This window comes from Sprattus sprattus (genome assembly GCF_963457725.1).
Source record: "Sprattus sprattus genome assembly, chromosome: 8".
In the NCBI taxonomy this organism is placed as follows: Eukaryota; Metazoa; Chordata; class Actinopteri; order Clupeiformes; family Clupeidae; genus Sprattus; species Sprattus sprattus.
The window spans coordinates 16339662-16357348 of record NC_137927.1 but is presented as its reverse complement, the minus strand read 5'-3'; the positions used below and the strand labels follow the sequence as shown (position 1 = coordinate 16357348).

At 44.9% G+C, this 17687-nt stretch overlaps 1 protein-coding gene across 1 annotated transcript in view; it reads left to right on the top strand.

Moving 5' to 3' along the window:
* Positions 1–17687, top strand: part of otog (otogelin) — a gene marked incomplete at its 5' end in the record, with an annotated part of 39740 nt that overhangs the window by 10966 nt on the left and 11087 nt on the right. The window contains 17 exons of the mRNA XM_080843513.1: positions 524–591; positions 915–1080; positions 6819–6926; positions 7660–7798; positions 8136–8270; positions 8691–8837; positions 9019–9138; positions 9802–9918; positions 10474–10630; positions 10724–10750; positions 10924–11091; positions 11975–12253; positions 14400–14517; positions 14930–15009; positions 15467–15531; positions 15889–16465; positions 17332–17623. Coding sequence (XP_080699639.1) covers positions 524–591; positions 915–1080; positions 6819–6926; positions 7660–7798; positions 8136–8270; positions 8691–8837; positions 9019–9138; positions 9802–9918; positions 10474–10630; positions 10724–10750; positions 10924–11091; positions 11975–12253; positions 14400–14517; positions 14930–15009; positions 15467–15531; positions 15889–16465; positions 17332–17623 — 2763 coding nt within the window. The remainder of the gene's footprint in view (positions 1–523; positions 592–914; positions 1081–6818; positions 6927–7659; positions 7799–8135; positions 8271–8690; positions 8838–9018; positions 9139–9801; positions 9919–10473; positions 10631–10723; positions 10751–10923; positions 11092–11974; positions 12254–14399; positions 14518–14929; positions 15010–15466; positions 15532–15888; positions 16466–17331; positions 17624–17687) is intronic.

The following is a 17687-nucleotide window of genomic DNA, read 5'->3' as shown; positions in this document are numbered from 1 at the left end:
GTCCAGGTTAAGTTCTGTGATAATGTAATTCACAAACACCTTATACCCTATTATTGCTCTATAGATGTGCACTTTGCCTGCACTCTTGAGCTTACTCAACCCCAGAAAAGAAGCTGGTTAATTTTCCTTAAATGTCCTCTGGTCTTAGCAGCCCACAACAGCTTTGTGCTATACTTACCTTGTGCTAGAGTTACCGCCAAGAATTTGTGCTGAAACCAGCCATTCATTGCCAGTGAGGCTGTGGACGACACAGATATCTGATAACCAGTGAGAAAGAATTTGTAATACAGAGGCTGATGTGTTGCTAAGACCTATATGTTACAACGGCTTTTTACTTTTGCTAAACAAGTTTTAGAAGCGTTTTAGGAGTATTGGAGCTGTTTTTTTTTCACCCCTCTCGTTTGATCTGATTTTTTAAACTGTATCTGTGCTTACATGGACTGACATTCTATCAAGTCCAAGTAAATTCATGTGCATTATTGTCGGTCGGAGTTTTGTAAGCTTATATTTGTGATTTCTACAGGAATGAGTGCCATTGCGCCTTTTTAGGGGTAGACTATGCACCAGGGGATGTGATCATGACATCATCAGGTGTACAGTAAGATCTATACATAATTTTTCTGACACTCACCTACGCTCCAAATTAACCCAAATGTATTGTTGGCTTTACATCTATAATTAAATCAACATTTCCCTGTTGTTGCTATTGTCACTTATCTGTTCACTCATTTAGGGCTTGCCAAGATGGAAGGATAGTGTCTCAGATCGCCTTTGTCAGTAAGTCTCAATTTATTGGTACTCCATTGTTGGTCTGAATGGATCATCTGCACTTCAGCACGTTATGGGTTTTGCAGGGCCTCGTGTGCACTGTTATCTCTGTGATAAACAGCGTTGTGTCATGAACTGTGCCTCAGATAAGACGTGCCCCCCTGGCCAGCGGTATCACGAGTGCGGCGAGGTGATGAGCAACTCAGTCCCGAGCAAAGGAGTGGCCTGTGAGGACACGTGCGAGTCTTACCTGCTGAACCTCACCTGCTCTACACACGAGCCCTGCATCCCCGGCTGTGTCTGCCCAGATGGGTGAGTCTCCCACGGAAGTCCGGATCACTGAGGCCAACAACCATACATCAACATTCAAAACAACTAGAAAATATCTATTAACATCAATGACATATTTCTGCAGTAGACACAAGTCTGATGGGTCAATCCTAAAATTCAGTGATTTGCTAATTGTGGATAATAGTTTAATAATAGTGGTCTTTTAGGCTCTTGTTGAGCACTTGATTGAGGTTGATTCACAATCCATGCAAGCTTCTAAACTATATCAGTTTTTAAATCATTTTTAAGTTAATCATGTTTTTGTACCCAAGCATTATTCCTCACAATTACAGGGATGATACTGTATAAATACAAAGCCATGTTGTATTTTACAGCATGAACACATATCATGTTTTCCCAGGATAACATTTACAAACATAATATTTACATAATGAATTAGTGTAATAATTGTGCAGTAGGGGCAGCATGCTATAATCCCTCTAGCTCTGGTCTGTACCACTGTTTTGTGTAATCACGTATTTGTGATCACACGTTTACAATACCTCTGTCAATGCTCTGTCACTTTAGTTTTCTATTTTTAAAGGACAAGTGGCATGTACAGTAGAAGCCAAACAGAAGGGTTTCTGTCCTTATATTGTTTGAGTAGTTTATGGTATGATTCACTGGTTTTGTGTTTCAAAATTGCGCTTTCTTGATTCACATGACCGTTTTGTTCCATCATTCTTTTTCTTTTGCCGTAGCTTTTTTGATAACAGCATTGCGAGGAGGTCAAAATTCCTGGCATGTGTCTCATAACTACCGTGGCATTGTTTGAGACTGGGTCTCGCACGTCAGAATGAATTGGTTTGTAGTTCAGGGGCCATTGATCCATGTCTACATCACTGAGGTGAAGGTCGGTCCCCATGCTTGGTTTTCTCGAATGGTGAGGCCTCTTTAATGTCACATGAGTCAGAGATTCCGTCTGCAGTCTGTTTAGCAGAACAAGTGAGTTATTTATTCTTCAGTTTCTAGAATCATGAGCTGACCTCAACTATAGTTGGAGCTTCTTATATTGTAGGACGTGTTGTCACTGCATCTAGGCCTGGAGTTGAATCTAGTGCCCAAGTATGTGTATGGAGTTTTATGGTTAGGGTCACTGTTCCAAATGGCATTACTGAAATTGAGATTTGTATTTGTGAGGGAGTGTTTCTGTAAGGTTGGATAATCACTTGTCTTGAGACTAGTCAGCCCCCACAGTGATGAGGCATTCTTATGAATCGCTGAAACAGAACGCCGCCACATCTCAGCAGATTAATGCCACCTGATCTGTTTAATGTCAAACGTTTACAAGAGAGACAACGTCAAGGTTAAGTGAGTATATTATTAGTAGCCAGTTAAGACCAAGTCTCTGAGGCCAAAAGTAAGTCATTGTGTTTTGGTCTGTACCGACTTCCTATCTCAACAGTACCCTAAATAGCAGCAGTACACTATGAAGCACCAACCCTATGATGCACTTACCCTAACCCTCAATAACGCCAGTACCCTATGAAGCACTAACCTTATGTCGCACCAACCATAACCTTAAATAACAGCAGTACCCTATGAAGCACTAACCCTATGATGCGCTAGCCCTAACCCTCAATAATGGCAGTAACCTATGTAGCATGTTGATGAGTTGACTAGGTTTTGTATACATTCTCTAAATCATTTTCTGTTGGTTATGATTGAAGAAGCGCTTAATTTCTACTCGTACTACTTGACCTTGACGCTAAAGCGTTTCTTTGGTTATTCAGAGACCCTCCTAAATATTCATAGACCTTGTGTACGACATGAAAGCGTGGCTTGTGGTGAAAGATGACTGCACCTTTTGAGTCATAAATGTCTAGACTGCCATGGTAACTGATACGATAGCAAGCGTAGAGAGAGCAGAGGTGGAGGTGGAGGCCACTGCTCTCTGACTCCTGAGGGCCTGACTCACTGATGTGCTAAAGGGAAGCCTGTTACACACCTGCAGCGTGTGAAAGGAACCTCATAGCATGACGATCCTATCACAAATGTTTAACAAACACCTGCCACTCAATAGTTTGCTGTGTTTTTGTGCGGTGAATGTGGAGACAAAGGGCCGTTATGTTATGCAGAGGAACAGAAAGGTGGACTGATACGTCTAGTGTGACGGGCATCTTAAAATGTTTCATTGCCATGTTGGCCTGTGTCTTTGGTAAATACTTGTTTTGTCAATTTTACAGCTAATTGTTTGTTAATTCACTTTGATATAGTTAATATGGAGTGGGTCGTCTTTAAACTCTGTATATGCTATATTTAATTATGGCAGAAGCCGGTCAGACCAGGCTTTCTAACTATCAAGCAGTATTTCACTTCCTTTATAGCATGAACTTTCAGTGTGGAATATGTCATGGACAATTTGCAACTGATAACTGATAACAAATCATATCCATAATTTTCATCTTTTGACATCAATACTATTGGTGTCGATATTTTATTACTATTTTGTGACAGCATTCAAAACTCCCGGATGATTTGAAGTTTAAAAGGACCATATTGTTTTGATTGAAAAAGGACTGTGCAGCACTGCAGTGCTCAAGGCTCTGACGACAAGCAGTAATGCTAACGTTACATTCATGTCCTCATACGGTAGTATTGTGTCCCTTTTAAAGAATCCTTTTGTCATGTCCAGCCTTGGCAAGGCAAAGCTCAGGGGATAAGGTAAGTCCCCTGGAAATGTCAGTTTGGACTCACAGATTAGGTAAGGGGAGTCTTGAACACAAGGTAGTGCATTTGGAGGGTCATTTGCAGCTGGCAGCAGCCAGGGTGAACGTTAGTGTACCAACTGGCAAAGCATTTCCTCTCTCTTACTTTAGATATTTTATGTTGTTAAGTGTTGCAGTGGTTGTGTTGTGGCTTTGGCAAGCAGTTTGAGTCAGATGTAATTGAAGGTTGTGCCTGTCGAGGTTGTTTTTGAATAATGGACACTTGGGTGGCCATGTATACTGAAGGCTGTCTGTGTCATTATCTGTCACTCGGTTCCCTCTCCTCTCCCGTTACCTGCCCAGCCCTGCTCCCCTGGGAGATTCTCTGACTGTGCTTGTAAGGAGAGGGCATTCCTGTGTTAATGAATGTTATTCATGGTGGGGTAATTGCCTTTGCCTTTTCCTCCATATTTTGTTTCAAATTTATGCAATAAAGTAGTGGAAAGTTGGATCGAGTGATTGCTAAACTGCTTAGAGATTTCAGAACCTGTGTTTGAAATTCATCAAGTCTATGTTGTGATGCTATTTTGCTTCCCCTTTTTGGCTATTAGATTTGAAGGAAGGATTCTTTGTGCTTTTCATGCTGCTTGAAGTGTGATAATAGTTTTAATATAAATTAATATAATATATAAACTGTAAGAAGTGGGCTCTAGTAATCCAGAATATTCCTGAGTACAGTGGCTTGAAAGTCAGAAAGTCATCACAATTTTCTGGTTTACAAAGGATACATAGTTTCCCAGTCCGTATTTTCATTGTGAACGCTTATGCTCTGTTATATTTCTAAAGTTCAAATAAGTTATTTGTTTACTGAAATTAAAAATGAATATATAAACAAAATAATTCTGCTCTGTAAGCTATAAGGGGCATGAAGCACTGTATAGATGGAACAGTGGCAGTGTGAGATATATGGGACGTTCAGCACTGTATGGATGGAACAGTGGCAGTGTGTGATATATGGGACATTCAGCACTGTATGGATGGAACAGTGGGCAGTGTGAGATATATGGAGCATGTAGCACTGTATGGATGGAACAGTGGCAGTGTTAGATATATGGAGTATGCAGCACTGTATGGATGGAACAGTGGCAGTGTGAGATATATGCAGCATGTAGCACTGTATGGATGGAACAGTGGCAGTGTGAGATATATGGAGTATGCAGCACTGTATCGATGGAACAGTGGCAGTGTGAGATATATGGGGCATTCAGCACTGTGGGGTTTATGCTGTAGTAGCACTGTGGGGATGTTTTGGTCTCATGACCTCAAAAAGTTTCCCCGCATCCTAAGCAATCTCCATACATGCTTTAATGTGGATCTTATTAAACAATGGCTTCGTATTGCCACTCTCCTATAGAGGCCTGTTTTAAGGAGAGTGTGACTCCTACACCTGCCCTCCAATTTAGGTCACTTAAATGTCTTCCTCAGATGTTTAATTTTGGAGGGCAGCCTTTTTTACAAAGCATTTGGGTGGTGTGATTCAACATCCAATGGTGCTCAATTGGACATGTAAACTTGGATATTTTCTTGGAGTCTGTTCCTCTCTTAAGCATTTTAATCACCTGGTCTGTTTAGTCTTCACTGTTATTTCCCAACCTGTCCTTTAGACGGATTGAGTGTTACATCCAGAAGGCGAGTTCCAAATGATGGCAAGTTATGGTCAAATAAGTGACACTATTGTATAATTTGTGAATAATTTGCCACCTGTTTAAATCTGGAACAAAACATTTATTTAGTGTTAAATACAAATAACTTATTCTGCCTTTGGAAAAATGGATTAGAGCATACATGTTGGCAATAAAAATACTGATTGGGAAAATGTGTAAAAGTACTTTTTGTAATTCAGAAAATAGTGATTTGTATTGGGGATGAACACTTGCAAGCCACTGCATTGAAAATATCAGGCTTGTTCTCCTCACTGGTGCATTGTCACATTCCTGATGGAAATATGAAGCAACAAAAACAAAGTATTCAAGCAATAAAGTGGTGAAGTAAACCTTCGTCCATCATTTTAAAACTCCTCAGGCATGAAATTAAGTGTCTAAAGCTTGTGGGAAGTCCTTCATAACCATGGCACAGTTCCCCAGGAAGAAAAAAAATAATGGTTATTTGCTCTCTTAGGAATGCAGTTACATTTGTTCAACTTTTTAATTCATATTTTTCACATATTTAAATTATATTGCCAATTACTATGATCTAGATGTATTATATTTTAAAAGTTTGTTTGACCTTTACAGGGATTTGAAAAATAGCTAGTACAAGCTACAAATAAATCTCTCATTATCATACGTATGTCTTCTTGAGGTATAGCATGTATACTCATCTGCTCGAATGCTCTGAGAAGACAGAGACAATGCAATTGACATTCATTTGGCTGTATTTATAAATGGTGCCCAAGCAGATAGCGGATGGATTATTAGAGATTCTTTGATCAGAGTAATTGATACAGTGTCTTGGCTGTGGGATAAAGAAAGCTGTTAACACCACTTTATCTGGGTGTAACTTTACACAGATGGACCCAAGGTTTGGGCACAGACCATTCAATGTGTCGCTTCATTGTCTGCAGTCAGGCCAGAGGAAATAACTCACTCTCTCAATATTACAAGATGCTTATCAGCTGCGTGTGACAGGGTGGAAACAGCACTGGGCAGCAGACACAAAGGCAGGCTCATTGTGTATCTCTGAGAATGAGAATTGTCTGGTTTTCTCATGTAACTGGTGTGATTCATGTGCAATTGATCACTGCTCTGGATCTGTCTGCTAAAGCCCACCCTGATATCGGTGGGAGACTGTTGGCCCATCTCTCTTCATGAACTTAGTGCACCATTGGCTTAACATCAGGACTTGCTCACTTGTTGTGAATTACAGGTGGGGGAACTCAACTAACATAATCATTCACAATCTTAATGGGACTCTTTATATGTCGTGATACAACCATGCAATTCAATACTGAAGACAAACCAAGCTGACAAAATCTGTTTTTTTGTTTGTTTTTTTGTTTTGTTTTTTCCCTAGCCTGTTGAAACATGGAGATGAGTGTTTCCCGCCAGCAGCCTGCCCCTGCCTCTGGAAAGGGAAAGAGTACTTCCCTGGAGACCAAGTCACATCTCCATGTCACCAGTGGTAAGGCTGACACTGCTTAATGGTCGAGCAAAGTGTGGTATTTGGGAAAACTCTTTTTCATGAATTCTTACTTTGCCATCTCAAATATTCATTTGTCACAGAAATAATCATGTCTCTGGTCTTTGAGGGATTTACATGCATCTGAGGCAACCGTGAGACAAATTGGCACACTCAACACCAGGCAAACAAATAAGAGTCTGATTTTAGACAAATCTCTTACAACACAGCTAATTTTGAAAATCATCTTTTCCTTGAAGCGATGAGTCCTCAGATTGCCTCCACGGTGAAACTGGTCATCTGATAGCCCTGTTCAGCATTGTCTGTCATGAGGGAGGAAAAAAAAACATTTTGCTCAACCTGGTTGACAGAGCCAGTCCTTGTATGATGCTCTTTCATTTCTTCTGGACCTGATTTGGCTGCTTAGATGAAGGCTTTCATAACCCTCCCAATAGTCTGAGGATGGGCTTTTAAACTCTCCTTCTTCCCAAGGCCTCCTCTGACGATGATGATCAGAGATAAACAAGACAGATGAAAGATCCATAGAGCAGTGATTCAGCCTTTGGCAGTTGACTCTGCACTCTCCTTATGGAGATAATTGCAACTTGCCAACAAAAGAATCCATTAAAAATGGCAGCCTCACTTGCATTAATTGGTTAAAAGTGGACCAGCACTTTAACCGTGATTTATGGGGGGGGGCACTTCAGTGTTCAGTGATGGTGAATCTGTCTTTCAGCGTTTGCCAGCATGGAACGTTCCAGTGTGTCTTCCAGCCTTGCCCTTCAATGTGCACTTCTTATGGAGACCGTCATTACCGCACTTTTGACGGACTGCTGTTTGATTACGTCGGGGTGTGTAAGGTGTATTTAATGAAGGTGAGGGCAGTCTCCCAACTGGTGGGTAATTGTATTATAATAAACACAAGTATCTAATTTGAATCACGTTTTCTGTTCCAGGAAAGAATTCCAGCTCTAATGATAGGGTTTCAGCACCTGTTTTTAACCTACTCTAATGACACACAAAAGCCGAGTTAAAAATGCATTCATCAATTATTCATTTCCAAATTTAGAGAGCAAAGTAAAAAAAAAAAAAGTAGAAAAAAAACAGCGACAAAATGCCTCATTGCATGCCTTAAAATAACATCCTGCGTTTCAAATCATATTTGTTGATGTGTTTGTCTATGTCTGGTCTATTTCTTGTTTTGTCATACAGAGTAGTGTGGAGTCAATGCTGAGTGTATCAGCTGAGAATGTGGACTGTTATGAAAGTGGAGTGATCTGTCGAAAGTCATTGCTCATCACCATTGGCAGATCTGTCATTGCCTTTGATGATGATAGTGGCAAACCTGTAAGTACTCTGGCTTTTTCAGGAGGATTGTAAGACACCTCTATCTTATTTGTGTATCATTTTGTTATAGAAAAGAGGCATGTAATTACACAGCAATATTAACTGCATATGAACTGTCTTTCACAATCATTTATTTAATTAGAATTTATATATTCGAAAAAGTCATAAAAACTCATGTAAAGCATTTTTACAGAAAATAGATCACTATGGCCTTGAATAAGTGACCATGATCGGCATTACAAACGGTCTTTGGGAACAGACTAACAGTTTGTATGGTCTCTTAACTTCTGCCTCCCACCTCAGTCTTTGGAGCCCAGGTGTCCCTCTGTTTCACTAGCGTAGCCAACTAAGCTGTGAAAGTGGTGTCTAGTGTCGCGAATAACTGGCTGCTGTTGCCCTTTGACCTCTCCCATTCTGCAGAGCCCGTCAAGTGTGATGGACAGGAGGCAGAGCATGTACATATGGCAGGCAGGCTACTTCACCATTGTGCACATCCCCGAGGTGGACGTCACTGTGCTGTGGGACCGGAAGACCACCATCCACATCCAGGCTGGACCTCGCTGGCAGGTGAGACAGCTGGCCTGGGATCAGTGAGATCTGAAAAGCTTCAATGCAAACATGAAATGTACTTCTCTGTGTCATATCAGGATGAAGCTCATGCGGATATGTGTGTTATGTTCTGTACTGTCTGTGTTTGTAGAGACATGATTATGATTATTGATTATATCAATTGGCTTACTGTGCTCAGGGTAAGCTGTCAGGTCTCTGTGGGAACTTTGACCTGAAGACAGTGAATGAAATGAGAACTCCAGAGAATATCGATTCTTCAACCGCGCAAGAGTTTGGAAACAGCTGGACCGCTGCCGAGGTCCGATATCTGTCCTTTCATCTCCATCCAATCCAATAGAATTGAATAGTATAGGAGAAAAGAGTGCAGATCTGTCGGTCACCAAGCACCCTTTCCATATGCTTTGGGAATAGGTATAACAGAGACAAGTATCTGTGGCCTTAGCTGAAACAATGTCTTTAGCTAGCAGGTGTCTCAAGAACAATAGATCGTATTGAGTAGTTTCAGTGAACAGATATGTGTGTGTGTGTGTGTGTGTGTGTGTGTGTGTGTGTGTGTGTAGGGGTGTGTGTGTGTGTGTGTGTGTCTGTGTGTGTGTAGGTGTGTGTGTGGACTGTTTTTTGGGTGAAGGAAAAAAATAAACTTAAGTCAGTGTTAAGAAATACTATTTTCTCAGATTCACGTTATATACTTTGTTTAGACTAAAGGTGTTTGATGTGGCTGTGTGTGTTTGTGTGAGGAGGTGTGTGTGTACGTGTGAGTGCTCTGTGTTTTTTGGTGAAAGAAAACAATTATCTCATGTCAGTGTTAAGACATACTATGTTCTCAGATTCATGTTATGTACTTCAGTCTAAAAGTGTGTGATGTATGTGTGTGCGTGCGTGTGTGCGTACCTGTGTGTGTGTGTGTGTGTGTGTGTGTGTGCGTGCCTACCTGCTTGTGTGTTTTCCTCTGTGGGTCTAGTGTGTTAATAGTCCTGACATCAGACACCCGTGCAGCCTGAGCCCCCTGCGAGAGCCGTTTGCTAAGAGGCAATGTGGGATTCTACTCAGTGAAGTTTTCCAAGTCTGCCACCCAGTGGTGAGTAGGATAATTACGTCTTTCTTCTGTGCGCGCTATCATGGTTCTAGTGGTATGACCGCGTATCTGGGAAATAACCCTAGAGATAATGTATTACTGTATGCAACAACATGAAATTGAATAGGCGAAACAGAGATCCGGCACAGGTAGGAGTGTGTGGGAATGCAGAGGAGTCAGTGTGCTCACAGTCATGTGACTAGGAGGTCACTGCTGGGTCTTTACGGTGTGACTCAGGGACATAGGAGCTGTTATTCACAAGCCAAAAATACCTCTGATATTTCAACATAGGGCTTCTTACAAAATCAAAATGAACTTTTTCTCTATCAGAGTAACATCTTTAGCTACTTAACCACAACTTATAGCATTCCCATACTACAAAATAGGATTACCAGTGAAAATGTCTCTCTCAGTTATATTTCAGTCTTAGCACAGATGTGTGTGTATATGTATCTTGCATAGTGTGTGTGTGTGTGTGTGTGTGTGTGTATATCTCAAATAGTTGATGGTGCAGACTGTAGAGCGTTTCTATGATCATGTGTTTCCCATCCTCCTCAGGTGGATGTGACATGGTTCTATATGAACTGTCTGGCAGATACCTGTGGCTGTAACAGAGGTGGAGATTGTGAGTGTTTCTGCACCAGTGTGGCAGCATATGCCCACCAGTGTTGCCAGCAGGGCATCACCGTGGACTGGCGCACCCCCTCAATTTGCCGTGAGTGACAGACACCAGAACATTCTAGAATGTGTCAGTTGTGCCCCTCATAGTTTTGTTGTTGTTCTAACATCTATGTCTTTCTCTTCATAGCATACGACTGTGAATATTACAACAAAGGTACTTTTAGCACTTTTTTTCCCTCTGAAAATGTGCCTGAAAATTTGCTCTAATGAAAATCTGCTAGCATGTAACCACTAGAGGGCAGGATTTGTGCATAGATGTTTTTTTTAAGGCTTAGCTCTAACCTGGTTGTTGGGGGCTTTAACCTATTGTATTATTTTGCACCATAGTTCTGGGCAAAGGGCCTTTCCAGTTGACCACGTTCAGGGAGAGGGACACGGTGATTGCAGCCAACAGGACCAGTGGGGTTGTTCTGCCCAGAAAGAGATCCACTGCCGTCCGCGGGCTCCTGTCCATGTTCATGATGACCCCAGGCCTCAGCAAAGAGCGGCCACATGGTGAGCCATGTGTCCCTTTGCCCATCTACACTCTCTCTCACTCTCTCTCTCTCTCTCTCTCTCTCTCTCTCGCGCTCTCTCTCTGCAACATGGCAGGTCGCTGTCCTCAGGGGGAAGCGCAGGTGATCTCCAAGCACGTTTCTCCCACCATCCTCTCTCTCATGCCTCAGCTCACAACTCATTCTGCAGAAGTCCCTGTTTCCCCACTCTGCCCATTGGCCCGAGGGTTTGTTGTCAGTGTGACAGCACAGAGTACACAGATGGCACTGATACGGTGGCAGGAGAGCCACTATCACGTTGAGCAATGCAAATGCCGCAACCCGATCCCACCTCATCTGCCAACCTGCGAGGCTCCTTGGCCTGGCCAGGCTGCAGCGTGACTCCACTAAATCACAGGGCACCACTTCTCTGCCAGGCATCCAGGAGTGTCACACTGGAGAGCAGCAAAAGTACATTAACACTCATTTGGTCGTCACTCTCCCTGCCTCATGGAAAATCTGAGGCAGGGAATATGGCTCCGGAGAATTCCATCAGGCTTATTCTGGGTTTGGGGTGTGCACTCTCCTATGTTGTGCCCTGATTAAGGCCAGATATGGTGGCTAGTGGTTAATCTTGATTGCTATTGGACAATCATCAGTCATCAGCTTTTCATATTAGAATTTCTGGTTTCACCTTTCCCTTCTTGATTCCTTTTTCTGTTTCTCTTATTTGAGAAAATAATTAGTCAAACTTAGTCATTTAAGAATTCCTCTAAACCTGCCACTGTAAATATGTCTGTGATGTGTCGTATTTATTTATCTCCAAATAATCATTCACATTTCCTCAAGCATCATTTTCCTTAAAAGAAAACCTTTGATGATCTTTGCATATTTTCCGTTTGTAGATACATCACTTGTGTCTTTCGAGGCTGTGGACAGACCAAACTACTTCCTACGAGTGGACAGGGGTGGACATCTTAGACTGGCCAAGTGGCAGGACAAAGAGGCCTTCCTGGACGAGTGCACGTTTGCCCTGCACCGGGACACCTGGATCTCTGGCTATGACTCTCTGGAGTCCTTCTCCAAGCCAGGCTTCTTCATGCACTACATGCTCTCCTGGGTTCACCTCATGAAGTACAACCACTCCGATGGCTTCCGCAGAGCCACGCTCTTTAGGCTAACAGGTCAGCAGCACTCACTGGCCTGTGTGTGTGAGAGAGAGATACAGGGAGTGAGTAAGTGAGTGTGTGTGTGTGTGTGTGTGTGTGTGTGTGTGTGTGTATGTGTGTTTGTGTGTGTGTGTGTGTGTGTGTGTGTGTGTGTGTGTGTGTGTGTGTGTGTGTGTGTGAGAGAGAGATACAGGGAGTGAGTTTTTTCCTCCCTCATTTTTATTAGTCATATATCAAATGTGTTAACTTGTATTGTATGCAATAAGAGCTACTTCTGGCACTCTCTCTAAGTCTAAACTATTTACTTGGAGACAAGACATGGTGCACAGCACTAACACTCTAAAACCATGACCGTCCAGTGAAATCTGGAAATCTCTAAACTATGCGGGCCAGTCGGTCTGCCTCAAATCCTCTGAGGGTGGAGGTTTGGATTGGGGGTTTGGGGGCAGGGGGGGTGCCTGAGACAGCTGAGGCTAAGAACAAAGCGTGCGTTTGCAGTAAGCCACCCCCTGTGGCCCAACTCTCATCTGTCTCATTTCGCACAAACACTCATTTACTGTGCTAATGGCCGCTTTGTGGGCACTGCCATGTTTGGTATGAGCGTGTAATGGTGAGCCATGCAGCTGTTGACTGGCACACGCCCACCTTGGTAAAAAATGACAGCTTTTGTCAATGGCAAGTGGCTGATGGTGAGGCACCACTTTAATCAGGGGGATCTGGGGCTGTGGCGTGTGTGTGCGTGCGCGTGCGCGCGTGTGTGTCTGTGTGTGTGTGCGCATGTTCGTCTGCATCCATGTATGTTGTGCACACATGATGACGTGTGTGTGTGTGTGTGTGTGTGTGTGTGTGTGTGTGTGTATATGAGACAGCTTATGTGTTTGTTGCTAGGTGTTTATGCAGGCGCATGTGTATTTACGTGTAGTGAAGGGGGATGGGAGGTATCCAGGTTCCCTGGTCTTGGTCTCCATGGCTTTGGCCTCAGACAACACTATGTTTGTGTGGGGCACGAGAAGAAGAAGCTCACTCAGTGTCCCCCATACAGGATCTCTTAAGCGTAGTGGAAGATTTGATACCCTTACCCCACATCTAGATCAAATGAACTGTGCGTCTGACGGCCAAAAGCTGTATTATTAGGGCGAGGCTCGTGTTTCAGGGACATGAGAGGCCAGAGTCCTCAGGCTCCCTCTCCAGCTCCACCGCGGCGAGCAGGGCCTGCTGAGCCTGGGCAATCACACCAGCTAAATATACCAGAGCATTTGTTTTAGTTAATGGAAAAGTTGTGTGAGTGCTCCCTGGGTTTGCCAGCAAAAGCAGCATTGGGTTTGTTGCTGACGTAAGCGGATGCCAGAGATAGTTGTTAAAGAAAAGAGAGGCCTAAACGGGGTGAACGGTGACAGGGAAGTTCAACTGATTGACCCAGTGGAGACATGGGGTCATGCTGAGATGGTGCCTCTGCAAGTAGAGGTCAGAGGTAGAGGTCACACATGGGTCAGAGGTCAGGAATAAACGTATTTATGAATATATTCATAGTCTTTATGTAATGTCCAGATGCAGATGCTAACAGATTTAGTTTGGATCTCAGAGAACAATCTACAACAGTATATTCATATCAGTCTCTGTGTCCCAAACAGGCCCCACTCCTGCCTGATATACTTGGAAACACTGTAGCTGAACCGTCTGTCATCAGCCTGATATAACCATGTCATAAACATGTACACAAGCAGATACCCATTCCTGGCACTAGTCATCATGACAGTTGGTACCCAATGTTTTGATGGTCAAGTTACTGCTGTCAGAAATTGTCATGACAGCTCTCACAAACTTAGATTAATAACCGCTTCTATTACACTCTACTAAGGTGTCATAATATCAATGTAGAGCTAACCATGACAATGACTCATTATAGCCATATAAACTGCTATTTCAAAGGCCACAAGGACTATCACAATGACTTCAGACAGCAAATGTTGTCTGCTATGGTATCTTTAGGACACGGTTGTATCACTGTTATAAATAGAAGGTTCAGTTATATTTGTAATCAGTCCTCCTGATTTCATATCCAGCATTTAAAGCATGTACAATGCTTGTGCTGATGTTAGTTGGATAACTATATTGTCCACTAACCACTATATTGTCCATGATTTTGTCATGTTCTTATCAGCTCCAACCCCAGAGTACCAGATTGGTCCGCGGTGCCAGTGGCGGTACGAGTCATGCGTCAGCCCCTGCTTCAGGACCTGTAGCGACCCGTCGGGCCAGAGCTGCGTCACTATTCTAAAGTAAGAGTCCGAGACCCACCCTGCAGCGCCCAACTCATCCGCACGCTGGGGGACTCTGCAGCCCCGAGCAGCCTCTGAATCAACGGCGTAAATCTCAAACATCCACTGAATGTTTTGGGACATGCCTGCATCGAATGAGTAACGTGTGGCAAATGTGGAGCTGTGTAATTTGAGTCCAGTGAAAGTTCTTTGTGCTCCTCATATGCTGTTTCTGACCAATGCGCCGATAAGGTCACTACTTTATTCTGGACAAATCTGCTATCAGAAGGCTGTTGATTCTATTTAACCTCACAAATGCAAAACAAATGTCGGTTAGTCTGAGACATTTGAAAGTCCGTTTTGTTTTGCTTGTATTAGTGGTATTAACACTGTTTGGTTGTGGACACTAAGAGGTGTGTGTTTTTTCCTGTAGAGTGGAGGGATGTCTCCCTCTCTGTCCTGCTCACATGGTCCTGGATGAGGTCACCCAGAGATGCGTCCATCTGGAAGACTGTAAGCAACGTACAGACAATAGCATCCGGTGCAAACGTTCAGAGAATTCAAACTTTGGGAAAATATGCAAGATGGATGTACTTTGATTAGTAGTCTTAGTATATAAAACGTTGAGGATGAACCAAGTTTATTCATACTCATATTCACAGTGTGCATAGTGAAAGAGCACTGTTATAGCACTACAACTGCTTTGCACATGGTCTTAAGCAAAGTTCATGAGCTCTGCTCATAACACCCCATAATATCATCGCAGTGCCATATCATGTTACCTAAATGCTGAAATATTCAGTCCAACATCTGTTTAAATAGGCTTGATGCCCTAATCTCGCACCCCGAAATCCTGGTGATGGGGGTTCACTCTTGCCACAGCGAAGCATTAGCCCCTCTCCCTCCCCCCGTCTTTTCCACTCTTAAATGGACGCTCTTATCTAACAGTTGCCTTATTGTTTGTCCGCAGGCACTAAGCCCCCAGTTGCCGTGCAGCCCATTACTCCGTCCAGCACGGCGGCAACACCTGCAGCTGTCACTTCTGCCACCACTACAACCACTTTGGCCCCCTCCACCACACGTGCCACTCCCCCCTCCACCCCCTCCACCTCCTCCACCACCACCACCCCCACTCAGGCCCCCTCCACCACCACCACCACCACCCCCACTCAGGCGCCATCCACCACCACCACCACCCCTACTCAGACCCCCTCCACCACCACCACCACCCCCACTCATGCCCCCTCCACCACCACCACCACCCCTACTCAGGCCCCCTCCACCACCACCAGCCCCACTCAGGCCCCATCCACCACCACCACCACCACCCCAACCCCCACTCAGGCCCCCTCCACCCCCTCCACCACCACCACCTACACCACCCCCACTCAGGCCCCCTCCACCCCCTCCACCACCACCACCTACACCACCCCCACTCAGGCCCACTCCACCACCACCACCACCCCCACTCAGGCCCCCTCCACCTCCAGCCCAGCTGCAGAGACCTCCAGCACCACCGCACGAGCCCCAACCACCAGCACCGACAAAGTGGTCCCTCCAACCACTGCCAGTGGAGTGTCAACAGTGACAACCGAACCAACAACAACCAGCAAGCCTGCTTTGCCAACTGGTGTGTCTGAATCCTCCTCTCCGACAGTCAGACCGGACGTGGCGGAATCTGTGACAACTGTGAGGACATCTGCAGCCTCGCCCTCCAGCCCTGTGGGCACCACAGAGAGAACCACCAGGACACCCAGCCCCTCACCCACTCCTGTTTCTGCCAGCACTCAGAGGACGACTCCAGTTTTCCCCACATCACTCTTCTGGCTGACCTCCTCTACAGCCAGGACAGGCATCACCTCACAACCCCCCACTAGTGTCACCCATGCCACCAGCACCACCAGCGCCACCAGCGCCACCCGTGCCACCCGTGCCACCAGCGCCCCTTCACCCCCATCCCCTGTTGTGGGTGAGACAACCAGCCCTACTGAGGGGCCCACCAGGGCAAGTACTCTGCCTGTACTCCCAATCTCCACTACCAGGGTCACCACCGGGGCCACGTCCAGCACTGCTAGGGTCTCTCCCCACATTACCACCTCCAGCACCAGGCATACCACAGCATCCGAGCCTTCAGCGGTGACCCACAGGTCAACAGCCTCTACAGCCTCCTCTACTACAGCTGCCACCAGAGCTCCAGAGACACCAAGCACATCTGAGCACACTACACCATCACTCAAACCAACCCCTGCAGCTCAGACTAGGACTACTATATCTTTTACATCAACTACATACTCACCAGCAACTTCCCCCACTCACACTGTAGCTAGTACTACTGTAAAGACTATTCCAGAATCCACTACAGAATCAACCACAACCAGTCAAGCTTTCACTACTGTGAGGACAACACCATCTAGGGCCCCTGGGCCGCAGACCACTCAGCCTGTCAGCTCCACAGAACCAACAGAGCAGACAGTAGGAACATCCCCCACAGAACCTCGGACATCAACAACAGCCATTCCTGAGCCGTCCCCCTGGACACCTGACACATATCCAACAACAACAACATCAGCAAAGCCTGCATCACCTTCTTCAGAGCAAATAGCTACAACTAAGAAAACTACGACTGTGGTCACTCCAACAGCACTTTCTCCTCTGAGCACTCGTATTACCACTTCAAAGCGACCACCTGAGGTAACAGCTACCAAAAAGCTAACAACTGCAAGAGAAACACCGTCACCCACTGCATACACCCCAAAAACATCCTGGTCGCCAGGGGTTTCAACCACTGAAAAGACTACGGAGACCCCTGTGTATGTCACTGTGGACTGGGCGCAGACTACAACCAGCCGACTGACCACTTCCCACACCACTCCTGTCCAGCCTGTTTCTACTGGAATTTCTTCAACCACAAGACTTCCAGAGAGATCAACAACAGCAGAGCCTATTCATGCAGTCTCCACAACTACTCCTCCAACATCAGCGCAAACAGAGGCCACATCAGCATTACCAACTTCTGCTGTGTCCCAGGTGCCATCCACAAAGACCACAACATACAGACCAGCTGTGGAGGTCACCAGCACCACGTCCCAGCCCAGCACACGGAGAACGACAGACTGGCACACACCTGGTTATCCAGAAACTTCTTCCACCCCCATTCCTGTCACACAGAGAGTGACATCAACAACCAAGTC